The sequence below is a fragment of the Megalops cyprinoides genome, chromosome 1, assembly GCF_013368585.1.
Source record: "Megalops cyprinoides isolate fMegCyp1 chromosome 1, fMegCyp1.pri, whole genome shotgun sequence".
Lineage (NCBI taxonomy): Eukaryota > Metazoa > Chordata > Actinopteri > Elopiformes > Megalopidae > Megalops > Megalops cyprinoides.
The window spans coordinates 11497842-11525544 of record NC_050583.1 but is presented as its reverse complement, the minus strand read 5'-3'; the positions used below and the strand labels follow the sequence as shown (position 1 = coordinate 11525544).

The window sequence follows — 27703 nt, the reverse complement described above, 5'->3', positions numbered from 1 at the left end:
ATAAGAATACGCAGGAATAATAAGGAAATTACACAGACATTGTTACAATTACACGGACATTGGACAATGTAAAAACCAACAGCTGCTACAGCTCTGAGCAACCTGAGGGCTGAGACTGTGTATTACTGCACCCAATCCCCCATTACTCTCTCACAGTGTGGCAGAGTAAGGGCAGAGCTACAAAAATATCTCCCCCTCATCCTCTGTCATAGGGATAAGAGGTACATAGTCGCAGCCAGGGAAACCATGAGCAGACCCATGCTGTCTGAATACGGGAGACACTGTTGCCAACAGATACAGTGGCTGAATTCAACAACTTGAAATGAACTGAAAACGAACTGAAAATTAACTATGGAAATTTTAAGCGGTCTATTATGCATCTTATGAAAATATGTAATCTGAAAGTTAAACCAATGTAAGGGATGACAATTAGCTCATTAACTGAGGATAGCATACAACACCATAAGGAGTACTAATACCAAGAGTCTGTAGTATGGGAATAAAAACAGCTTTGGGAAACAATTATAAGGCTTCAAGTTTTGGAAACGTTTGAAAAGTTCATCACATTAATTTCAAATGAATATGTGCAAAACATGACAATATTCCTCCTTTACATTTCAGCCATTACTCCCGGAAATCACAATCACAATCATTTTACAGCAGAGGATAACTTAATGGAATGCTTCGTTTCTGATGAAGCAGAGAAAAGTTCAGAACAGAGGAGATGGGAAAATTCCTGTAATCTCCAGCAGGTGTCAATATAATACCTAACATAAAACCTCTGTTGCACTAACGTGTAACATGACGCGTATTGATGACGTCTTTTGCTGAATGATGAAAATGAATGTTGTTAATACTTGTCTATGATTAATTTATTTTATAATGTTCTGTGTTTATATGCATTTAATATAGAGCTAATTTTTTTTGTTCTGACAAAATCACCCTATTTTTCATTACATTACATTACATTACATTATTCAGCAGACACTCTTACCCAGAGCGACTTACATAGGTTACAGTTCGCTATCTGATATAATTATTTTTGTAATTAAACACAACATGTCTCTTGGTGTTTACAAATTCTGGAATGATTATCATATGACGTGAGAAGCTGTCTGAACAGGTCCCGCTGGTCTAAAGACTCCTTAAAAACACAAAGCTCCTCCCCTTTCATGTCATGCAAAGTAACCTGGCTTGTCCGTCTGTCTCAGTCCTTTGCATCCTCTACATCAGCATTGCGGGATGTAGATAAAAGGCTGTCTGTGTTCAAACACTCATTGACACTGCAGCCTGGTTATCCTCCTCACCATGTGGCCTGTCCTTGCTCTCCTCTTACCTGCAGCTTTTACCTGTGAGTGTCTGCACAAGTTCTGAAATAACAGCTGTGTTTATGGGAGAAACTCTGAAACCTTTCTTTCTTCGTGCAGGTGTCCGAGGAGACATAGTGCTGACGCAGCCTGGACAGGAACTGAAGAGACCAGGGGAGTCATTGAAGCTGACCTGCGCAGTTTCTGGCTTCAGTCTCAGTGGCTATTGGACAGCTTGGCTGCGACAGAAGGCTGGGAAGAGTCCAGAGTGGCTTGGGGAGATAAACGGTGATGGGAGCACAATAAACTACATCGCCTCCATCAAAGGAAGGTTCGCAATCAGCAAAGACAACAGCAAAAACATGCTGTATATCGAGCTGAACAGCTTGAGCGCGGGCGACACAGCTGTGTATTATTGCGCCAAATACACACAGAGACACAAGGGAGCTACCAGCCCTGTCAACAACTCCACACCACCACAAACACAGCCTGAGTTACAGCATCACAGCTCTGTCCATTGGTTAGTCTACAAACCACGGTCTTGAATTGTTCCGATAGCAATATTTGAATTGTTTTCCATTTCATTCAAAACTATGACCTCATTGGAATAAATTCATGTTTAAGGCATACAATTAATTCAATTGATGAGGACTTTATGACTTCAATTTTTCAAGTGACTCTAGAGGGTAAACTAGAAAGCTACTGTATCAGAGAGGCTAGGAGGAGAGCGCTGCCATGTCTTGTAGTGTAGCATGGTTGAAGGAGCTGGACTCTGAACCGAAAGGTTGCCGCTTTGAGTCCCCACCAGCACACTGCTGTTGTACCCTTAGACAAAGTACTTAATCCAGAATTGCCTCAGTTAATATCCAGATGTATAAATGGGTAATATAAAAAATTATAATGTAAGTTGCTCTGGATAAGAGCACCTGCTAAATGCCAATAAGGCAAGGCATTGTAAAGCGTAAGTTCCAGTACTTTTGTTTTTATGAAGCTAACATGAAGCTATTGGCTCTTCACTTTTCTGTGAAATAGTAGCTCTACCTGCATTTTGCATGCGTTTCCTTCTTTGAACTTGGGAATGATGATTCAAGCTGTTTTCTATTTTTTCACTATTTTAGCATGTCAGGTCTCACCCTTTCTCTAGAATTTATCCTAGAATTTATCTTTTATCCACGCTTGTTTGTCCTAATATGTACTAGGTAATTTGTAATATGTAATTTGACGTCTCCTTGCTGCCCACAGGATAGCCAGTCATGGAGTACATCCTGGTGTTGTGAATTGGTATGTTTGTGAGCGTCACCTTCCTGTTACTGGAATGTGGACAATGGTGGATAATTATAATCTCCTTAATTATGTATGAACTAACAGCCATGTTTAAACAGTGTGTAAATCTGCCCACCCAGTGAGGAGGAGTTCATGCAAACTCTTCCTTCGATATTTACCTCTCTGTGCTGAGGGAGGAGGAGCTGGGAATCAAAGACTTTAACCATGTATTTTATATCCAGACTGCTGCTGGTAAGTCTGATAATGCCTCACAAGGTTCAGTGGGTCACTTTTCTAATTGTGACACTTTTTTGGTAAAAGGTTTTTAATTTCTGGCTCTAAAAAACATTTCCTCCCACAGGTGTTTAAAGACATTAAATGAGTATGAACCAGGAGTTAAAAGACTGGAGAATCCCACAAACTGACCTGTACAGCCCCTGGATTTGCATTGACCAGCTATTCTAAAAGCTGGAAAACAGAGGCTCGTGGCAAGGGACTGGAGTGGATTGTTTGCATTTACACTGTCAGCAGCCACATACATGACTCCCAGTCGGTTAAAGGAAGATTCACTATGTCCACAGATGTGCCAACAGCTACCTGTGCCTACAAATGAACAGTCTGAGAGCTGCTATGCATTACTGTACCTGAGTGTCACAATGAGAAAAGTCAAGACTGAGTCTTAACTATAATTACACAGGTAATTCTTCCCACAGCAGTCTTCAGGGATTTATCTTTTTTGTATTGCATACAATTTCACATTCTGCCTGATAGACTCCACAGGAAACATTTCTCTACATTGTTTTTCTGTCAGCATAATTGGTTTGAGTATCACTTCCTCAGTCTGGTTCTGAGTATGTATTCATTTAAACTCATTGCATCACATCATTCCAGATTACTATATTCGTAACTATTACAATAGTACTATCCTCATGATTACCAGGTTCTGTGTCCTACAATCTTTTCATCACCTGAGCAGAATATATAACACCCTGTAAATGCAAATCCTTTCTGTGATGACACAGTCTCAGTGTCACTTCCTGTTTAATTTGTGTACGGTTAAATACACTGCATATGTGCACTGTTTCACCAGCAGAGAAACATCTTTGTTTCTGTCTGTATTCTTAGCATGATCTCCTTGTATTTTGCCAAGATGATGGTTTTAATTCCAGTCATTTACTTGGTGTTCATTTCATGTGAGTCAAATACAGTAAATGACTAATCTACTAAATACATTTTTCCAGCCACGAAAATTAATGTGGAGAGCTTTATTATCAACTACCGGAACAGTAACCAGGTTCTTCTGTCTATGATGTAATTTCATGTGTAAATGGTGATATCATAATGACTTCCTCAGAGTAGCAGGTGAAGAGACCTGGACAATCTGTCACTCTCTCCTGTTCAGTGGCTGGTTTCCAGATAAGCAGCTACTGGATTCACTGGGTTCGCCAAGCTCCAGGAAAAGGACTGGAGTGGATTGGACAGAAAAGTGGTAGCAGCACTTATTATTCACAGTCTCTCAAAACCCAGTTCACTCTCACTGACGACACCACAAAAATCATGGTGTTTCTGAAAGGAAACAACCTGAGAACTGAAGACACAGCTGCGTATTACTGTACCCGTGATGCACACTGAACCAGGGCTATGATTCAGTTGTGCAAGAACTCGTGTCCGCAGACAATAACCATGCTCACACCATTCCAGCAGAGGTCAATGGGCTTGAAATTGACTGCTGTATGGGATTAACAAGAATGCCAATGTAAAGAGAGAGCACCCACCTACGTTTGATTCCGTTCGGTTGATATACTTTAGCAGCATTGCCTTTGTGTTCTTCACTTCACATATAATTATTTTCATATACTGCATTTGCATATTTTTTATATACTGCACATATGCTTCATTTAATAATAAAAACCCATATTTTGGGTATTTCAGTATATAACAGTTCATACAATGGAATGCTCATAATAATCATAGTCTATAGTAACATTAACTAATCATTATCAATAGATAAAAATTATAAACTTTTATTGTCGTATGTGGAGAAGCCGGCCAATACTTCACACGATGTAGAGCAGACAGAGCAAATACTCAAAACCAACAATTAAAAAAACCCAAATGTAATGTTAAGTGACCATTCAAAAGGAATTTTAAAGTAATGCATTGTGTATTCTTTAGGACAGGCACTTAAACACAATTACTTTACTGTTAATGGCAATCACAGAGGCAATCACCAAAACTGTTGCAGTAAAACGTGTTTTAATAACACCAGAAAAACATTCACTACTGATCACAATGACTGATATATTCACGTTATCGGAAAATGCTATCAATGTTATTATTATTACATTGTATTACGTATACATCTTTGAAAGACTTTAGCAAAAGTCCAAAACAAGTTACGTGGTTGCTGTGGAGGTGCATTGTGCAACATAGAGGGGAAAGCACTCTTTATATCCATTTCTGATGAACAGCAAACATCCAAAAATCACTGAGGGCTTTGCTACTTATAAGGCCAGCTGCCAAACAGGGAAGAAAGAAGCCAAGGGAGACAAAGAGACAGACAGAGAGATACATGCTGTGGATTAAAATTACAGTTGAGGACACTAAACCATTACAAATGTGGACTGGAAATATGGTTTTGTTTTTGTCTTTTTGATTTCAACATGTCTGTGAGGTAGTGTCAGATTTACATCTGTTGATCATTAATGGTTTACCGTATTTGCATGTGGACTTATCATTCCGGCATGACATGTTCAAATAATATAACTTTTGTACAACTTTCACTTTGATAAAACATCTTATATGACTTTGTCTTCTACTCAGGTGTTCACAGCAGTATCACTCTGACCCAGACTGCTGCAGAGGTGAAGAAACCAGGAGAATCCCTCAGACTCAAATGTGAAGTCAGTGGCTTTGATGTCAACAGCTACTGGATGGGCTGGATTCGACAACCACCTGGAAAAGGACTGGATGTTAATCTATTATAGCTCTGGTAGTGAATATTACTCTTCAACAATAAAAGGGCGATTCACTGCCTCTAAGGACAGCTCCAGTTTCTACTTACAAATGAGCAGCCTGCAGGTGGAGGACACTGCAGTTTATTACTGTGCCAGTGACACACAGTGACAGACAGTATGGCAGAGGAAGTACAAGAACTCACTCCATTGGCTGCCCCTGATCTGCATACACCCACTGAGTGAAACACAGAAGAGCACAAGTCCATTTCAGAATCCAACATTTGGTTTCTGTAACAACACATAGTGTGCATCCTTCACCTGAGCTCTTCACATGTCCATGTCAATGATATATTCATGTGGCATCTCAAAGAAATTCAAGAATTTAAAAAAATGACATCTCTTACCTATTCCACTACCAATACAGCTAATCAGATTCCTGCACAATCCTTCATAACATCTATGATGAGAAGATTTTCACCCACACACACACTACAGCTCCACTTACAATCATGGTTATTATTGATCAAGAGATGCTATTTGTTTGTAACAATTAATATTAATGACACAAAGACCATAACATTTATTGTAAATGCGTACTCAAAAGCAGACATTAATTATCCTTTACAAATGACTTAAGGATAGCTAGTGGAATGAACAATCTATGAAATATATTCCTGTGCAATGTGCATTCGTGAGTAGTTTATAAGGAATGATTTGTGGCTGCTTCAGGGCAGGCAGTGCAGAACAATGAACTTACTGTGTCTCCTTATAGTGGTAATGGCAATTAAAATAAAAGCTCAGGGTAGAAAATGCATTTTATAATCAGTGGCAACAAGTTTCTTTAATTATTTCAGTAACTTTGTAACATTATATTAATATTTCAACAATATTTTACTCCTGTTACAACCATTACAAAGAGTTACCATATTTGTCTGGTAAAACGACACAAAGTAAGTTACTGGTTTTAGGATACACTGTGCAGCACAGAGGGGGAAGTCTGCTTTATATCTACTTCCGAGGTACACTAAATATGCAAACATCACAGGGGATTTCTTATTTATGCAACCAGCTGCCAGCCAGGAGAACAAAAAGCTCAGAGAGACAGAGAGAGAGAGAGACTGAAGGCAGTGAAGGATAGTGAAGCCTTGCAAACATGCACTGGAAATGCATTTGTCTGTGTGTCTTTCTGAATTTGATATTTCTGTCAGGTATATTAAAAACGTCTATCCATTGATTTATAATGTGTTAAATTTCAGTATTTCTACATGCAATTTTATTATTCTGTTTTCTCGTGAAATAATGTATCTTTATGAGCACCTTTCACCTTGATAAAATCATCCTTAATGACCTTGTGTTTTTTCTCAGGTGTTCACAGCAGTATCACTCTGACCCAGACTGCTGCAGAGGTGAAGAGACCAGGAGATTCCCTCAGACTCAAATGTGAAGTCAGTGGGTTTAATCTAGCAGGCACTTGGATGGGCTGGGTCCGACAACCACCTGGAAAAGGACTGGAATGGTTGTCTTGGTACCATAGCTCTGGCAATGAGTATCACTCTTCAGCAATAAAAGGGCGATTCACGGCCTCTAAGGACAGCTCCAGTTTCTACTTACAAATGAGCAGCCTACAGGTGGAGGACACTGCAGTTTATTACTGTGCCCGTGACACACAGTGACAGACAGTATGGTAGAGGAAGAACAAGAACTCACTCCATTGGCTGCCCCTGATCTGCATACACCCACTGAGTGAAATGCAGAACACAAGGCCATTTCAGAATACAACATTTGGTTTCTGTAACACACATAGTGTGCATCCTTCACCTGAGCTCTTCACATGTGTATTTCAATGACATATTCATGTAGTATATCAAAGTAATTCAAGAATTTAAACAAATGCCATCTGTCACCCATTTCAGCTATACAGCTAGTCAGGATTTCTGCAAAATCCTTTATGATAAGAATAGCCTCTTAGATGACATCTTCAATCCATTCTGTGATGACACAGTCTCAGTGTCACTTCCTGTTTAATTTGTGTACGGTTAAATACACTGCATATGTGCACTGTTTCACCAGCAGAGAATCATCTTTGTTTCTGTCTGTGTTCTTAGCATGATCTCCTTGTATTTTGCCAAGACGATGGTTTTAATTCCAGTCATTTACTTGGTGTTCATTTCATGTGAGTCAAATACAGTAAATGACTAATCTACTAAATACATTTTTCCAGCCACAAAAATTAATGGGGAGAGCTTTATTATCAACTACCGGAACAGTAACCAGGTTCTTCTGTCTATGATGTAATTTCATGTGTAAATGGTGATATCATAATGACTTCCTCAGAGTAGCAAGTGAAGAGACCTGGACAATCTGTCACTCTCTCCTGTTCAGTGGCTGGTTTCCAGATAAGCAGCTACTGGCTTCACTGGGTTCGCCAAGCTCCAGGAAAAGGACTGGAGTGGATTGCACAGAAGAGTGGTGGCAGCATTTATTATTCACAGTCTCTCAAAACCCAGTTCGCTCTCACTGACGACACCACAAAAATCATGGTGTTTCTGAAAGGAAACAACCTGAGAACTGAAGACACAGCTGCGTATTACTGTGCCCGTAATGCACACTGAACCAGGGCTATGATTCAGTTGTGCAAGAACTCATGTCCACATTTAATAATTGTGTGTGTGTGTGTGTGTGTGTGTTTGTTGTTTGTGGAAAACAATATACAAATTACATGAGAATGGAATATTGTGGACTATCGGAAATTTAAGCAACAATGATTAAGCTAAAATGCAAAATTAGCCAGCTGGATAGTTAGCATCGTATAGAGGCTAATTAAGTAGCAGATGCTTTACTTTACTATCTACTTCCTTCAAAAATAAAGTACATAGCTGTGGACGGAGGTGATAGTAGACTATTAAGAGCATGGGCACACAAGTATGGTATTTCCTATAAAAGCCACCGAGTAATCTTCTCTAGCCATCTGGTCAGGATTTGCACTATACAGTTATCATTGTTTTGCATATTGTACAACAATAACTGTTTTTCTACTGCACTTCATACTGTATAATAGCAATAACCTTACCCTTGTTTATTCTCGTTTCATAATTCATTTTATACTATGTATATAATCATAGCACATGCATGATAACTTCTCAACGCATAATTGCACAAACTTCTTTCTATTTGTTGTATTTTATACCTCTTTATTTATTTTATTCAATTTATTCTTTTGTTGTTTTGATGTGTGCCGGACGGTGCAGTTGTGACACTCAAATTTCCTTCGGGATTAATAAAGTATTTCTTATTCTTATTCTTATTCTTAAAGGAGCGAAAGAAATCACTATGTGTACAATGGGAGCCTATGGGAGCCTATGTAGCTTTAATAATTCTAATGCTAACAGCTTCATGTGATTGATTATATTTTCTTTAGGTTACTGTCAAAGTTATATTTGACATTTTAATAATTGCATTAAATGATTTGTTCATCCTTGACATTCTTTGTCCATGCATGTTCACTGTGCTGAACTCATTCAGCCAGGTTCCATGGCTGTGCAGCCAGGACAGACTCTGACCATCTCCTGTAAAGTCTCATACTCAGTTCCCAGTTCAAGAACACAGTGGATTCAGGAACGTACAAGGAAAATGCTGGAGTGGATAGGAATAGTGTAGTGTGATGGAAACAAAGTTGCTCTGAAGTACCAGTTCAGCATCTCCAGAGACACCTCCAACATTACAGTGTCTTTACAAGGGAGCAGCCTACAGACATGTGTATTACTGTGCCAGAGTCACACTGAGTGAAAGTCATTTGAAAGTCATTTGGAGCGCTTCACACTTCATTAATCACAGTCAACATTGTTGATCACAATCAACTTGGATTCATCTGGATCTTGAGGGAACCATTGTGATGGAAAAGCTTGAGAGAGCCTTCTTCAGGCAATGTGTGTTCTGTTTGGCCTGATATATGCACTGCATCTTAACTGTCCCAAGCAGATGAAGAACACCTTTGATTTTAGATATTGTTTAGTTTGGTCTTGAAAATCCTGACACCTAAATTACAAACAATGAAAATCCTAGTGTGAATTGAATTAGTTTTTCTTTTAATTGTATGTGTTACATATGGACATCAATCCCACCAGTATATACCCTAGAAACATAACCAGCCCAAACTCCTGAACACTGGCTCAGGCTGGCAGATTAAACAGTGAAAACTGTGGGTTTTTCTTTGAGTTACAAAATATAAAGACAGCACAACTCAGAAACACAACACAAAAAGGCCACATGTTATTGAAGTATGTCAGATTTAAATTGTAATCTACATGACATAATAATTATTTTGTGATTTAATTGACAAAAAGTATTAAAATATATATATATATATGTCATCTTCACAATAAAAACATCTTAACTCTCACTTTGCAAAAAAAAAAATACAAATAAATAAATAATACATCTGGCTTTACATTGCACAAATAGAACCATTTTTCAAATTCATGTAGGTTTATGTCCAGCTAAATCAAATAACTTCCTCTGATAAATGAAAGAGCAGAATAAACATACAGTGCATTCAGAAAGTATTCAGACCCCTTCCCTTTTTCACATTTTGTTATGCTGCAGCCTTATGCTAAAATTGTTTAAATTCATTTTCCCCTCATCAATGTACATTCAATACTCCATAACGACGTGAATGTGAACGATGTGAAAATTTCTAAAATCCTGTTTTTGCTTTGCCATTGTGTGGTATTGAGTGTAGATTAATGAGGGGAAAATGCATAAGGCTGCAACATAGCAAAATGTGAAAAAGTCAAGGGGTCTGAATACTTTCTGAATGCACTGTATTATCAACACATTTTTCTGTCACAAATTGTTGAATGTTTGCACAAAACCTAAACATTTCTAGACTATATTAAATGGCACATGGATTTGTTATATCCAGCTGTTGAATATAATCGTGATGATACGCAAAATGTATTACTTTTTGTTACAAATTGTAATAGGGTCTTTTATAACATATAAACATGAATATGTAGATGTGATATTTACGTTGATAATAAAATGATACTGTATATAAATGTGGAGCAGTTTCTATGTACATAGGGTCAGGAGGAGGTTTTTGCTGTGGTGGTGATCACTGTGTATAACTGGGGTGGCACAGTGATTAAACGTCATACAAAAACCTCACACCCTGTCAGTACAGATTTAAACCCTGTTATCAAATTAGAATAACTCTCCATCAACAAATGCTTTACACTTTCAACTCTCGATCTCTAAATACTTCACTCTTCTACTTATTTAAACTTTTTTTCATAAAAACATATTAATATTTTAACTTCCGTGCTGACCATAAAAGCCATGACTAAACAAAGTTAAATACAAATGTTACTGCACAACATTGCTAAAAAGAAGCGACATGAATAAAAAAGTTCCTCATATACTATGAAAATGTAGATATCAAATTAGACCGAAATATTTGATTGGCATTGAAATGAACGTGTGTATGTGTGACTTCCTTTACCCTGTGAATGGCTATTGATGTATTGGGGAAGAAGGCAGTATTTAGAGGGCAGGGTTTTTGTGCGAGTGTGTATCACTGTGATATGGGATGGGCACAGTGATATAACGCTGTACAAAAACCTAATCCTTCAGAAAGCGCATTATCCATGATATCTGAAGATGAATAAACGCCACAAAAATGATCATAATGTGCAGCTGTATTTTGCACATCACACAGGAGGATCCGATTATAAATATCTTATTTTATTTCATTAGTTTAAAAACTAAAGAGAATTGCATCTGGACTGATCCACTCATCAAGGTGTGATGATGTCTATGTCAGTTATACCACTAATAATTCAATCAAATGATCTCAGATATAATTGATTGCAGAGTATTGTTACACTGTTGGACAGTTTCGCCTCATTTGAACCTTTAGAAACTTTGGAAATATGCATTTGAAACAGTACAGGGAAATGACAGGTTATTGTGCAGTCAGCACTATGAAAAACAGCACTGTGATGATGCTTTTGGCTACTGGGGTAAAGGGACTCAAGTCACCGTCAGCTCTGGTAAGTCCTTTTCTATTACCTCAGACTGATTTACTTTTGTTTTTATCTTTTCACATTAAGTGCTAAAATCCTGCTATAACCACGGAGTTGAATTTGTATGATAAAACAGTCTAAATGTGAGATATTATCAGATTTGCCTATGGGGTGTCTCTCTTTACCCAAAGAAAATGTCCTTCTACTTACTTCTGGTATTTATTTAATGCATGCAATGTACACGATGTTAACACAATTCACTGTAAAAAAAAAAAAAAATAGAATTTTTTTAATTCATCCAATCTTTCTGTTTCCTCTGGAAAGATTTCAGAACTGCTTTCAGCAGAATTTAAATTCAATAGAAATATACTTATTTATATACTTATCGCTTATTTAAAAGGAGATCGAATGTCGTACAAATGTATTTTGGAGGGAAATAAATAACAGTAACGCGTGACGCGAAACAAAAATGATTGTATTTCTATGAACAAGCTTCATAAAGTGTCCATTCGCTGGTATACGCGTACAGAGAGTTTTTGTATAGCCTGCTGCAGTACATTTCTCACTGTGTTATTACGCGTACTTTGATTACTGGGGCAAAGGAACAACGGTCACTGTCACTTCAGGTAAGACTGAAATTATTAGTAATGTTATCATTGAAACACAAATAGCTGGAATTCAGGTTCTCGATATATCGAGTGAAAGCCTAAAAATTGACTTTCAACTGCTGCATTTTAAAGGACCACATTTAAGTAAATGCTTCTCACAGACCAAGTAATCATTTAGCTGTTTACATAATTGTTATATTCTGCGGAAACTTCTAGAATATCTTACATGTCAACTTGAGGTTATAAATTATTTGCGCATTAGTCATAAAAATATGACTTGTTTTACTGCATAAGCATGATCTGCTTTGGATTCCTCTCCTACCCGAGGTAAAATCTGTGTTTTTTCTCGTGTTTCAATCTTTAAGACAAAACCAGCTAAATTTATTTCAGTTTAATATAGCCTCGATTGGCTCCGGTCATAATCGGTGTTCGCTTCCATTGTCTGTTTTTACCCGTCTGCAAATAATTCAGAACTGCGTTTATGAAGCTGTCAATATCCGAATCTACTCTAAATATACAACCTTGCATTTTAAAGAGGTTTAGTTCATTTCGACTGTAGTAAAGTTTGTAGTGTTTGTTGTGTCACAAGTCTTTTTGAGGGAAAGACACACGGGTGACTTGACAAGAATATTGTATAAATGTCTGTAAATAATCTCTACTAGTGCAATTTGATGCCTTGTGACACGTTGTGTACAGTTATAGTGGGTGTAAACGTAAGTGGAGTTTTTGTACAGACTGGTGTAGCACATTTACCATTACTTTACTGATTACTGAGGCAAACGGTCAATATCACATCAGGTAAGACGGATTTTTTACTCTTTACCAAAATATGTTCAAAGGTAACACAGTTAATTAAAAAGTATTCTAAAGTGGGGACAAATGGGACAACAGCGAATCTAATTCTCGAGTTTTTGGTCGGCTGGTTTGGCAGGAATTTTCCGCAATTATTGTTTAAATTCAGTGTCACAGTGTTTCTTTTATGATTGGAATTATATTGGCAAGTCTGATTTTAGACTAAATCTTAAACACTATTGAATTTTGATGAAAATAGGCATGCACTTTAATATCAGCAATGCGTCTCGGTTTGTGAAGATATTTTAAGAGGACATGTAAGAAAAAATAAAGTAAGCATTAAATTAAATATATATGTTTATCTTTATTGGGTGCATTCCTAAATTTGAAAACTATCTGAAAATTTAAAAACTAATAAAATTATATTCATTTGATCGACTGAAACACATAAAATAGCCAAAATCTATATGCGTGTATTAAATTAGCCATCAAAAAAAGTTCAGTGTTTGAAATCAGCATTGCAAATTCATTAGAAATACAGAATTCAATTTAAATATTTTAGCGGAAAATGCTGTAACAAAAATCTGGTATCGTCAACCTGTAAATTAGATTTTGACGAAAAATGTTTTAACTAGCCTATAAATCGATTAATGACAATCATCAAATAAATTCAGATTTACACTGGAAATATCAAGACACAAAACCTTTGTATTGTCACTACTTGTTTTTTTTGTTTTTTTTCAGCAATCATGAAAATTATCCTGAAAGATACGTCTTATTGATCCTGCGGCAGTTGTATCTGAGTGAGGGTCGTATCGTCTTTTACTATTTATGAAATTCGAAGTACATGTATGAAACACATTCCAACAAGCTTCAGCTGATTTTGCATCCGGCTAGTTATTTTCCTCTTCATTTTTAATGTGGTTAATTGCTAAGTACATTTTTTGGCATAAACAATATCTTAAGTGATAGTATTTTCCCAGGCAGGAAAAACATACTTTTAATTTTAAATGCCGTTCTTGTAAAAGTGTTAATTCCTAAATATATTGTCTTGTCAACGACGTTAACCCTTTTACCCCGCGTGTTTTTCGATTAAAGGTTTTGACGAGCAAAAATTTATATTAGTATGTCCATTATTCACAAACAGTTGACGTGTTAAACCGAATTGCGTGCTTCAACAAAAAGGTGTTCAGTTTGACATTTAGCGTGTACGAAGTCGGATCATTTACATGGCCTTTGTATTAAATGAAATGTTTGTATATCCTCTGTTTATTTTTAAAATTTAAATCATTGATTATTTTTAGTATTTCTATTTCCGACATTTAAAGAATGTTGTTAAAAAAGGATGAACCTGTTGCGGAAACGAGCGATCGTCGAATTGAATACTTCAAGACCTGTCAAAATGTGTCTTTAAAATAGGGTTCAGAAATGGCAATGAAAACTGATCAGTCGAAAGTGCTTTACTACGAAGTGGAAATTCATGAGATATGCCAATTATAGCCTGCATTATAAACTGCCCATTGTAATTGAAATGGGATATCGTGCTTTTTTGGTGTGCTAGTCCATTGTTTGACAGAGCTACCGTTTTCACGTAAATTTTTCGAAATTAGTGTCTTGGCTGTCACAGAATTTCGCTGCCTGTTTATACTTACTTCGTTTGATTAATCCATTGTTTAATTCGATCAGTTAATTATTTTTAACACTGAATCAACCGTATCAAATCCGTGGATCTGTCCGTATTCTTCATGTAATTCATCCGCGCAGCGTTGTCCTTGTCCTGCAGTTACTGTACCCACATTAGCCTATTGCTGTGCAGGCTGCAGCGCAGTCACACTGGAATAGACCTGAAACTCCTTTTGTAAGTAAATTTAAAAAAGATTTCAATAACCATTTTTGCTTGACTAATTTAAATGTATATGTTGGTTTTATGAAATAAAAGTGATTACGAAATACATCATACAAAAAATACATCATACAAAAAATTATTATTTCTGAAATATAAACAGAAAGAATAGAAGCATACTATAAACTGGAGTGTTAATGATGAAGGTCCCCTCCCTGGCCCTCATTATGCATATTCATCACAATGCCAGTTGCAATAACACTGCGATTGGGCATCATTGAGAAAAAAATTGCCAAGATTAAACATAAACGAAATTTTAAAAGACAATTCAATAAAATGACAGAAAGGAACAGAAGCATTATATAAACCATAATATTGGTAAAGAAATGGTACAAACATCTATTTGGAGGCTGTCTGCGTGAACAGAAACAAGATAGCAGAAAACATTTCCAACCATTCACAGGCCAGTAAAGTCACTGGTGGGTGCACAGGCCTCATATTTCAAACAACTGATTTTTGTTGACATTTTTTCCAGCCTCACCAAGGCCACCAACATCCTTCTTCCCTCTTACGGCATGTGGGTCTGAGGGAGGCTCAGAGTACCTGACCCTGGGCTGCATCGCTAGCGGATTCTCGCCTTCTTCCTCCTTGACCTTCACATGGACAGACCCCAATGGGAGATCCATGTCTGACTTTCTCCAGTACCCAGAGGTACAGAGTGGAGGGTCCTACACAAGGGTCAGCCAGGTCCGTGTAAGAGCAGCAGACTGGGACAGTCAGAAGTCTTACAAATGTGCTGTGCGTCATCCATCACTTTCCAGTGAAAAGACTCAGAGCTTCCAGAAACCAGGTAGGAGATTTTTTTCCATGTAGGAACATACAATACATTCATGTAGAGATGCTTTTAAAGTATAAATGTAACTGTGAAATATTTGCTTACTGGTTGCTGGTTAACATACAGTAGATTGCAAATGCATGTTATCTTTTCCCATCCAATTACAGGCAGGTGGGCCCTTTGCTATATTCAGTGATAAATTATAAAAGATATTGACCAAAAAAGAAGTTTAGAACTGCAGCTGGTTTATTGTAAAACTGTTGTGGTTGTTTCAAGCAACTTAGTTTTCCTCATAGACAGTAAGACAGTATAGGTTATAGCAATAAGTCATGATTGTTTTGTATTTATCAGAGATGAAATTCTATTGCTCTAGCAATCACTTTCCTGCAGATGAGAATAAGAGAAAAGATGCTGCATGCAAGTCTTCTTAAAAATGGTAGGAATGATAACCAAGAGTGATTAGGAGTACTTCATTGTCTACTTCATGACCTGCATGCATATTGTAGAGCTAAACAGAACACTACCAGTGATTCAGGGTAAGGCAATTCCAGACCACCAGTTATAACACATATCTAGACTCAAAGGTGTCTTCTAATTGGCAAGTACCAATGATGTATAGAAGTACTGCTACAGTTACAGCTCCTCTTGTTATGATGAGCCGAATTCAGCATTTTCTCATATGTTTCTACGTGGATTCTGACAGTGACCCTGTATCCCCTATTTTTGTCATCTTAAGTTCAACCCAGGTCACCGACCGTGAGTGTGCTGCCAGTGTCCAATGACACCCTCATCTGTGTCATACGGGACTTCTACCCCAAGAAGCTAGCAGTGACTTGGAAAGTGAACAATACAGATATGACCGTATCATCCAACACCTGGCAAACAGAGAAGCAAGCTGAGGGAGTGTACTCAGCCAGCAGCATTCTGAAGCTGGAGAGAGACACCTGGGACAGCAATGCTGAGTACACCTGTGAAGTACAGCATCAGCAGAACGTCTTCAGTTACAACATTACCAAAGGTGAGAGTGTACACTGCACACAGACACTGGGCCCGGACGTGTGGACAATACCAGTCCTTATGGTCCTCCGCAGTGTTAGGGTCATTTCTCATTAGTAACAAATTAACCCAACATTATTCACACACATACACATGCACACACATACACATGCACACACGCACACACACAGACGCATACACACACACACAAACATACACACACACACACACACACACACAAACACACACACACACACCCACACAATTTGTTAAGAGATTTTATTACTCATACTGGCAAAGCTAGCTGTTTTTCAGTAAGTGTGTTACTCTTCTTGACCCACTCTGCTCTCCATCTCTGACCTGTCCTTAGACAAGCCTTGTGTGGAAGTGACCCTGAAGCCCCCAAGAGTGAGAGAGATGTTCATCAACAACCAGGCTGTGCTGGACTGTGACATCACCGGAGAAGAACAGGCAGCAGTTACCGCAGCAACAGTAACCTGGACAGTGGATGGAACCGTCCTCACGAGTGGAATTAACGCAACAAGCGTTGCAAAACAGGATGGCCATGTGTACAGAAAGACCAGCACTCTCACTCTGGGACAGAAGGACTGGTTTGATGGGAAACAGATTCAGTGCTCCGTCCAGCAGAGTTCTGACAAACCTGCCATCAACAAGGCTGTCAGATTGGAACAAGGAAGTAGGTTTCAAATCATTAACACAACTTCAGCTTCCAATATTCTGTGCAAGATACTCTAATGAAAGGGGAATATGTGGCATCGCTGAATGTTGAAGTTCTTTTATGATCATGAAATTTATACAAATCTGTTTTGGAAGCACTGGAAATTTGTGTTCTCTTTAACATGCATATTTCCAGCGCCACATGTTACTGAGATCATCACCATTAGGGAGGTTTCCCTGATAAAAAAATTACTATACAGCTTTCAGGTTTTCCAGCAAATTACGTTTCAATGGTAATTTTGTATGAACGGACATCAATGCATATATTTATGTTTCAGTTTTTCAGTATTTTAATGATCTAATGATGCAATTATATCCCAAATTGCTGGACTGGAGGTATATTAGTCAGATGAAGGCTTTATAATTAACCCAAGGAGATCTATAACATTTTTATTTCAATTTAAGGTAAATCTTCACCCACTGTACTCATTCGATCACCGACTGACAGAGAGACAGAAGGACAGACAGCTGTCACTCTGATGTGTCTGGTGACCGGCTTCTCTCCCAGTGACATTTACATCATGTGGCGCATTGATAATGGGGAGTATCAGGAGGGCGTCACAGGCCAGACATTGAAGACCAACGGCAGATCCTCTGTCACCAGTCTGTTCACAGTCCCGACATCAACATGGAAAAATTCCAATTTCACCTGTGCTGTCAAACATGCCTCTATGAGTACAGGCTCCTCCCCTCTACTGAAAACAGTAGCCAGAGAACTGGGTAAGTCAAATGAATGAAAAGGATTTCATTTTTTCTTCTCACTTTTGCAAGTGTTGATATATATCTACCCACTCGTTATCACTATCACATTTGCATTAAACAATTAATCTGAGAGCGCATGAGAACTGAATTTTTTTAAATGTATTTGAGGACAACTTAGCATCGTGTGCTGTGTCTCAAGAAGGTAGCATTCAGTCAATGGAACAAAATGAGCTTGTTAACAGATCGGCTTGGATACATAGACACTGGAAAATTATCTTGGCCAAATTGTGTTCAATTTGAACACAGTGTGCCTAATAAAGACATTTGTTAAGAGATTTTACTACTCATACTGGCAAAGCTAGCTGTTTTTCAGTAAGTTTGTTACTCTTCTTGACCCACTCTGCTCTCCATCTCTGACCTGTCCTTAGACAAGCCTTGTGTGGAAGTGACCCTGAAGCCCCCAAGAGTGAGAGAGATGTTCATCAACAACCAGGCTGTGCTGGACTGTGACATCACCGGAGAAGAACAGGCAGCAGTTACCGCAGCAACAGTAACCTGGACAGTGGATGGAACCGTCCTCAAGAGTGGAATTAACACACCGAGCGTTGCAAAACAGGACGGCCACCTGTACAGAAAGACCAGCACTCTCACTCTGGGACAGAAGGACTGGTTTGATGGGAAACAGATTCAGTGCTCCGTCCAGCAGAGTTCTGAAAAACCTCCCATCAACAAGGCTGTCATATTGGAACAAGGAAGTAGGTTTCAAATCATTAACACAACTTCAGCTTCCAATATTCTGTGCAAGATGCTCTAATTAAAGGGGAATATGTGGCATCGCTGAATGTTGAAGTTCTTTTATGATCATGAAATTTATACAAATCTGTTTTGTATGCACTGGAAATTTGTGTTCTCTTTAACCTGCATATTTCCAGCACCACATGTTACTGAGCTCGTCACCATTAGGGAGGTTTCCCTGATAAAAAAAAATTTACAATGCAGTTTTCAAGTTTTCCAGCAAATTACATTTGAATCTTAATTTTGTATTAAAGTACCTCAATGCATATAAGTATGTTTCAGTTTTTCTGTATTTTAATGATTAAATGACACAATTATATCCCAAATTGCTGGACAGGAGGTATATTGATCAGATGAAGGCTTCATAATTAACCCAAGGAGATCTATAACATTTTTATTTCAATTTAAGGTAAATCTTCACCCACTGTGCTCATTCGATCACCGACTGACAGAGAGACAGAAGGACAGACAGCTGTCACTCTGATGTGTCTAGTGACCGGCTTCTCTCCCAGTGACATTTACATCATGTGGCGCATTGATAATGGGGAGTATCAGGAGGGCGTCACAGGCCAGACATTGAAGACCAACGGCAGATCCTCTGTCACCAGTCTGTTCACAGTCCCGACATCAACATGGAAAAATTCCAATTTCACCTGTGCTGTCAAACATGCCTCTATGAGTACAGGCTCCTCCCCTCTACTGAAAACTGTAGCCAGAGAACTGGGTAAGTCAAATGAATGAAAAGGATTTCATTTTTTCTTCTCACTTTTGCAAGTGTTGATATATATCTACCCACTCGTTATCACTATCACATTGGCATTAAACAATTAATCTGAGAGCGCATGAGAACTGAATTTTTTTAAATGTATTTGAGGACAACTTAGCATCGTGTGCTGTGTCTCAAGAAGGTAGCATTCAGTCAATGGAACAAAATGAGCTTGTTAACAGATCGGCTTGGATACATAGACACTGGAAAATTATCTTGGCCAAATTGTGTTCAATTTGAACACAGTGTGCCTAATAATATCGTTTGTTAAGAGATTTTATTACTCATACTGGCAAAGCTAGATGTTTTTCAGTAAGTTTGTTACTCTTCTTGACCCACTCTGCTCTCCATCTCTGACCTGTCCTTAGACAAGCCTTGTGTGGAAGTGACCCTGAAGCCCCCAAGAGTGAGAGAGATGTTCATCAACAACCAGGCTGTGCTGGACTGTGACATCACCGGAGAAGAACAGGCAGCAGTTACCGCAGCAACAGTAACCTGGACAGTGGATGGAACCGTCCTCAAGAGTGGAATTAACACACCGAGCGTTGCAAAACAGGACGGCCATGTGTACACAAAGACCAGCACTCTCACTTTGGGACAGAAGGACTGGTTTGATGGGAAACAGATTCAGTGCTCCGTCCAGCAGAGTTCTGAAAAACCTCCCATCAACAAGGCTGTCAGATTGGAACAAGGAAGTAGGTTTCAAATCATTAACACAACTTCAGCTTCCAATATTCTGTGCAAGATACTCTAATTAAAGGGCAATATGTGGCATCGCTAAATGTTGAAGTTCTTTTATGATCATAAAATTTATACAAATCTGTTTTGGATGCACTGGAAATTTGTGTTCTCTTTAACCTGCATATTTCCAGTGCCACATGTTACTGAGATCATCACCATTAGGGAGGTTTCCCTGATAAAAAAATTACTATGTAGCTTTCAGGTTTTCCAGCAAATTACGTTTCAATGGTAATTTTGTATGAAAGTACCTCAATGCATATAAGTATGTTTCAGTTTTTCTGTATTTTAATGATTTAATGACACAATTATATCCCAAATTGCTGGACAGGAGGTATATTGATCAGATGAAGGCTTCATAATTAACCCAAGGAGATCTATAACATTTTTATTTCAATTTAAGGTAAATCTTCACCCACTGTGCTCATTCGATCACCGACTGACAGAGAGACAGAAGGACAGACAGCTGTCACTCTGATGTGTCTGGTGACCGGCTTCTCTCCTAGTGACATTTACATCATGTGGCGCATTGATAATGGGGAGTATCAGGAGGGCGTCACAGGCCAGACATTGAAGACCAACGGCAGATCCTCTGTCACCAGTCTGTTCACAGTCCCGACATCAACATGGAAAAATTCCAATTTCACCTGTGCTGTCAAACATGCCTCTATGAGTACAGGCTCCTCCCCTCTACTGAAAACAGTAGCCAGAGAACTGGGTAAGTCAAATGAATGAAAAGGATTTCATTTTTTCTTCTCAGTTTTGCAAGTGTTGATATATATCTACCCACTCGTTATCACTATCACATTGGCATTAAACAGTTAATCTGAGAGCGCATGAGAACTGAATTTTTTTAAATGTATTTGAGGACAACTTAGCATTGTGTGCTGTGTCTCAAGAAGGTAGCATTCAGTCAATGGAACAAAATGAGCTTGTTAACAGATCGGCTTGGATACATAGACACTGGAAAATTATCTTGGCCAAATTGTTTTCAGTTTGAACACAGTGTGCCTAATAATGACATTTGTTAAGAGATTTCATTACTCATACTAGGAAAGCTAGATGTTTTTCAGTAAGTGTGTTACTCTTCTTGACCCACTCTGCTCTCCATCTCTGACCTGTCCTTAGACAAGCCTTGTGTGGAAGTGACCCTGAAGCCCCCAAGAGTGAGAGAGATGTTCATCAACAACCAGGCTGTGCTGGACTGTGACATCACCGGAGAAGAACAGGCAGCAGTTACCGCAGCAACAGTAACCTGGACAGTGGATGGAACCGTCCTCAAGAGTGGAATTAACACACCGAGCGTTGCAAAACAGGACGGCCATGTGTACAGAAAGACCAGCACTCTCACTCTGGGACAGAAGGACTGGTTTGATGGGAAACAGATTCAGTGCTCTGTCCAGCAGAGTTCTGAAAAACCTCCCGTCAACAAGGCTGTCAGATTGGAACAAGGAAGTAGGTTTCAAATAATTAACACAACTTCAGCTTCCAATATTCTGTGCAAGATGCTCTAATGAAAGGGGAATATGTGGCATCGCTGAATGTTGAAGTTCTTTTATGATCATAAAATTTACACAAATCTGTTTTGGACGCACTGTAAATTTGTGTTCTCTTTAACCTGCATATTTCCAGTGCCACATGTTACTGAGATCATCACCATTAGGGAGGTTTCCCTGATAAAAAAATTACTATGCAGCATTCAAGTTTTCCAGCAAATTACATATGAACGATAATTTTGTATGAAAGTACCTCAATGCACATATGTATATTTCAGTTTTTCAGTATTTTAATGATTTAATGAGGCAATTATTTCCCAAATTGCTGGACAGGAGGTATATTAGTCAGATGAAGGCTTTATAATTAACCCAAGGAGATCTATAACAATTTTTTTTCAATTTAAGGTAAATCTTCACCCACTGTGCTCATTCGATCACCGACTGACAGAGAGACAGAAGGACAGACAGCTGTCACTCTGATGTGTCTGGTGACCGGCTTCTCTCCCAGTGACATTTACATCATGTGGCGCATTGATAATGGGGAGTATCAGGAGGGCGTCACAGGCCAGACATTGAAGACCAACGGCAGATCCTCTGTCACCAGTCTGTTCACAGTCCCAACATCAACATGGAAAAATTCCAATTTCACCTGTGCTGTCAAACATGCCTCTATGAGTACAGGCTCCTCCCCTCTACTGAAAACTGTAGCCAGAGAACTGGGTAAGTCAAATGAATGAAAAGGATTTCATTTTTTCTTCTCACTTTTGCAAGTGTTGATATATATCTACCCACTCGTTATCTCTATCACATTGGCATTAAACAATTAATCTGAGAGCGCATGAGAACTGAATTTTTTTAGATGTATTTGAAGACAACATAGCATTGTGTGCTGTGTCTCAAGAAGGTAGCATTCAGTCAATGGAACAAAATGAGCTTGTTAACAGATCGGCTTGGATACATAGACACTGGAAAATTATCTTGGCCAAATTGTTTTCAGTTTGAACACAGTGTGCCTAATAATATCATTTGTTAAGAGATTTTATTACTCATACTGGCAAAGCTAGATGTTTTTCAGTAAGTGTGTTACTCTTCTTGACCCACTCTGCTCTCCATCTCTGACCTGTCCTTAGACAAGCCTTGTGTGGAAGTGACCCTGAAGCCCCCAAGAGTGAGAGAGATGTTCATCAACAACCAGGCTGTGCTGGACTGTGACATCACCGGAGAAGAACAGGCAGCAGTTACCGCAGCAACAGTAACCTGGACAGTGGATGGAACCGTCCTCAAGAGTGGAATTAACACACCGAGCGTTGCAAAACAGGACGGCCATGTGTACAGAAAGACCAGCACTCTCACTCTGGGACAGAAGGACTGGTTTGATGGGAAACAGATTCTGTGCTCCGTCCAGCAGAGTTCTGAAAAACCTCCCATCAACAAGGCTGTCAGATTGGAACAAGGAAGTAGGTTTCAAATCATTAACACAACTTCAGCTTCCAATATTCTGTGCAAGATGCTCTAATTAAAGGGGAATATGTGGCATCACTGAATAAGTTCTTTTATGATCATGAAATTTATACAAATCTGTTTTGGATGCACTGGAAATTTGTGTTCTCTTTAACCTGCATATTTCCAGCATCACATGTTACTGAGCTTGTCACCATTAGGGAGGTTTCCCTGATAAAAAAAAATTTACTATGCAGTTTTCAAGTTTTCCAGCAAATTACATTTGAATGGTAATTTTGTATTAAAGTACCTCAATGCACATATGTATATTTCAGTTTTTCAGTATTTTAATGATTTAATGAGGCAGTTATTTCCCAAATTGCTGGACAGTAGGTATATTGATCAGATGAAGGCTTTATAATTAAGCCAAGGAGATCTATAACATTTTTATTTCAATTTAAGGTAAATCTTCACCCACTCTGCTCATTCGATCACCGACTGACAGAGAGACAGAAGGACAGACAGCTGTCACTCTGATGTGTCTGGTGACTGGCTTCTCTCCCAGTGACATTTACATCATGTGGCGCATTGATAATGGGGAGTATCAGGAGGGCGTCACAGGCCAGACATTGAAGACCAACGGCAGATCCTCTGTCACCAGTCTGTTCACAGTCCCGACGTCAACATGGAAAAATTCCAATTTCACCTGTGCTGTCAAACATGCCTCTATGAGTACAGGCTCCTCCCCTCTACTGAAAACAGTAGCCAGAGAACTGGGTAAGTCAAATGAATGAAAAGGATTTCATTTTTTCTTCTCACTTTTGCAAGTGTTGATATATATCTACCCACTCGTTATCACTATCACATTGGCATTAAACAATTAATCTGAGAGCGCATGAGAACTGAATTTTTTTAGATGTATTTGAAGACAACTTAGCATTGTGTGCTGTGTCTCAAGAAGGTAGCATTCAGTCAATGGAACAAAATGAGCTTGTTAACAGATCGGCTTGGATACATAGACACTGGAAAATTATCTTGGCCAAATTGTTTTCAGTTTGAACACAGTGTGCCTAATAATATCATTTGTTAAGAGATTTTATTACTCATACTGGCAAAGCTAGATGTTTTTGAGTAAGTGTGTTACTCTTCTTGACCCACTTTGCTCTCCATCTCTGACCTGTCCTTAGACAAGCCTTGTGTGGAAGTGACCCTGAAGCCCCCAAGAGTGAGAGAGATGTTCATCAACAACCAGGCTGTGCTGGACTGTGACATCACCGGAGAAGAACAGGCAGCAGTTACCGCAGCAACAGTAACCTGGACAGTGGATGGAACCATCCTCAAGAGTGGAATTAACACACAGAGCGTTGCAAAACAGGACGGCCACCTGTACAGAAAGACCAGCACTCTCACTCTGGGACAGAAGGACTGGTTTGATGGGAAACAGATTCAGTGCTCCATCCAGCAGAGTTCTGAAAAACCTCCCATCAACAAGGCTGTCAGATTGGAACAAGGAAGTAGGTTTCAAATCATTAACACAACTTCAGCTTCCAATATTCTGTGCAAGATACTCTAATGAAAGGGGAATATGTGGCATCGCTGAATGTTGAAGTTCTTTTATGATCATAAAATTTATACAAATCTGTTTTGGATGCACTGGAAATTTGTGTTCTCTTTAACCTGCATATTTCCAGCATCACATGTTACTGAGCTCGTCACCATTAGGAAGGTTTCCCTGATAAAAAAAAACTACTATGCAGTTTTCAAGTTTTCCAGCAATTACATTTGAATGGTAATTTTGTATGAAAGTACCTCAATGCACATATGTCTATTTCAGTTTTTCAATATTTTAATGATTTAATGAGGCAGTTATTTCCCAAATTGCTGGACAGGAGGTATATTGATCAGATGAAGGCTTTATAATTAACCCAAGGAGATCTATAACATTTTTATTTCTATTTAAGGTAAATCTTCACCCACTCTGCTCATTCGATCACCGACTGACAGAGAGACAGAAGGACAGACAGCTGTCACTCTGATGTGTCTGGTGACCGGCTTCTCTCCTAGTGACATTTACATCATGTGGCGCATTGATAATGGGGAGTATCAGGAGGGCGTCACAGGCCAGACATTGAAGACCAACGGCAGATCCTCTGTCACCAGTCTGTTCACAGTCCCGACATCAACATGGAAAAATTCCAATTTCACCTGTGCTGTCAAACATGCCTCTATGAGTATAGGCTCCTCCCCTCTACTGAAAACAGTAGCCAGAGAACTGGGTAAGTCAAATGAATGAAAAGGATTTCATTTTTTCTTCTCACTTTTGCAAGTGTTGATATATATCTACCCACTCGTTATCACTATCACATTGGCATTAAACAGTTAATCTGAGAGCGCATGAGAACTGAATTTTTTAAAATATATTTGAAGACAACTTAGCATTGTGTGCTGTGTCTCAAGAAGGTAGCATTCAGTCAATGGAACAAAATGAGCTTGTTAAAAGATCGGCTTGGATACATAGACACTGGAAAATTATCTTGGCCAAATTGTTTTCAGTTTGAACACAGTGTGCCTAATAATATCATTTGTGAAGAGATTTTATTACTCATACTGGCAAAGCTAGATGTTTTACAGTAAGTGTGTTACTCTTCTTGACCCACTCTGCTCTCCATCTCTGACCTGTCCTTAGACAAGCCTTGTGTGGAAGTGACCCTGAAGCCCCCAAGAGTGAGAGAGATGTTCATCAACAACCAGGCTGTGCTGGACTGTGACATCACCGGAGAAGAACAGGCAGCAGTTACCGCAGCAACAGTAACCTGGACAGTGGATGGAACCGTCCTCAAGAGTGGAATTAACACACCGAGCGTTGCAAAACAGGACGGCCACCTGTACAGAAAGACCAGCACTCTCACTCTGGGACAGAAGGACTGGTTTGATGGGAAACAGATTCAGTGCTCCATCCAGCAGAGTTCTGAAAAACCTCCCATCAACAAGGCTGTCAGATTGGAACAAGGAAGTAGGTTTCAAATCATTAACACAACTTCAGCTTCCAATATTCTGTGCAAGATACTCTAATGAAAGGGGAATATGTGGCATCGCTGAATGTTGAAGTTCTTTTATGATCATAAAATTTATACAAATCTGTTTTGGATGCACTGGAAATTTGTGTTCTCTTTAACCTGCATATTTCCAGCACCACATGTTACTGAGCTTGTCACCATTAGGGAGGTTTCCCTGATAAAAAAAAATTTACTATGCAGTTTTCAAGTTTTCCAGCAAATTACATTTGAATGGTAATTTTGTATGAAAGTACCTCAATGCACATATGTCTATTTCAGTTTTTCAATATTTTAATGATTTAATGAGGCAGTTATTTCCCAAATTGCTGGACAGGAGGTATATTGATCAGATGAAGGCTTTATAATTAACCCAAGGAGATCTATAACATTTTTATTTCTATTTAAGGTAAATCTTCACCCACTCTGCTCATTCGATCACCGACTGACAGAGAGACAGAAGGACAGACAGCTGTCACTCTGATGTGTCTGGTGACCGGCTTCTCTCCTAGTGACATTTACATCATGTGGCGCATTGATAATGGGGAGTATCAGGAGGGCGTCACAGGCCAGACATTGAAGACCAACGGCAGATCCTCTGTCACCAGTCTGTTCACAGTCCCGACATCAACATGGAAAAATTCCAATTTCACCTGTGCTGTCAAACATGCCTCTATGAGTATAGGCTCCTCCCCTCTACTGAAAACTGTAGCCAGAGAACTGGGTAAGTCAAATGAATGAAAAGGATTTCATTTTTTCTTCTCACTTTTGCAAGTGTTGATATATATCTACCCACTCGTTATCACTATCACATTGGCATTAAACAATTAATCTGAGAGCGCATGAGAACTGAATTTTTTAAAATATATTTGAAGACAACTTAGCATTGTGTGCTGTGTCTCAAGAAGGTAGCATTCAGTCAATGGAACAAAATGAGCTTGTTAACAGATCGGCTTGGATACATAGACACTGGAAAATTATCTTGGCCAAATTGTTTTCAGTTTGAACACAGTGTGCCTAATAATATCATTTGTGAAGAGATTTTATTACTCATACTGGCAAAGCTAGATGTTTTTCAGTAAGTGTGTTACTCTTCTTGACCCACTCTGCTCTCCATCTCTGACCTGTCCTTAGACAAGCCTTGTGTGGAAGTGACCCTGAAGCCCCCAAGAGTGAGAGAGATGTTCATCAACAACCAGGCTGTGCTGGACTGTGACATCACCGGAGAAGAACAGGCAGCAGTTACCGCAGCAACAGTAACCTGGACAGTGGATGGAACCGTCCTCAAGAGTGGAATTAACACACCGAGCGTTGCAAAACAGGACGGCCACCTGTACAGAAAGACCAGCAC

At 38.9% G+C, this 27703-nt stretch overlaps 1 protein-coding gene and 1 gene segment (V, D, J or C); both read left to right on the top strand.

Annotated features, from left to right (window-relative positions):
* Window positions 1-801: 801 nt before the first annotated feature.
* On the top strand, window positions 802-1852 carry LOC118790352. The segment is given in 2 exon segments: window positions 802-808; window positions 1428-1852. Coding segments are annotated over 2 exon segments (432 nt in total).
* A 4799-nt stretch (window positions 1853-6651) lies between these two features.
* Window positions 6652-27703, top strand: part of LOC118790319 (immunoglobulin mu heavy chain-like) — a 31573-nt gene continuing 10521 nt past the window's right edge. The window contains exons 1-5 of the mRNA XM_036547232.1: window positions 6652-6735; window positions 6893-7192; window positions 12123-12176; window positions 15329-15643; window positions 16365-16646. Of these exons, the coding sequence (XP_036403125.1) occupies window positions 6681-6735; window positions 6893-7192; window positions 12123-12176; window positions 15329-15643; window positions 16365-16646 (1006 nt within the window). The 5' untranslated portion in view covers window positions 6652-6680. The remainder of the gene's footprint in view (window positions 6736-6892; window positions 7193-12122; window positions 12177-15328; window positions 15644-16364; window positions 16647-27703) is intronic.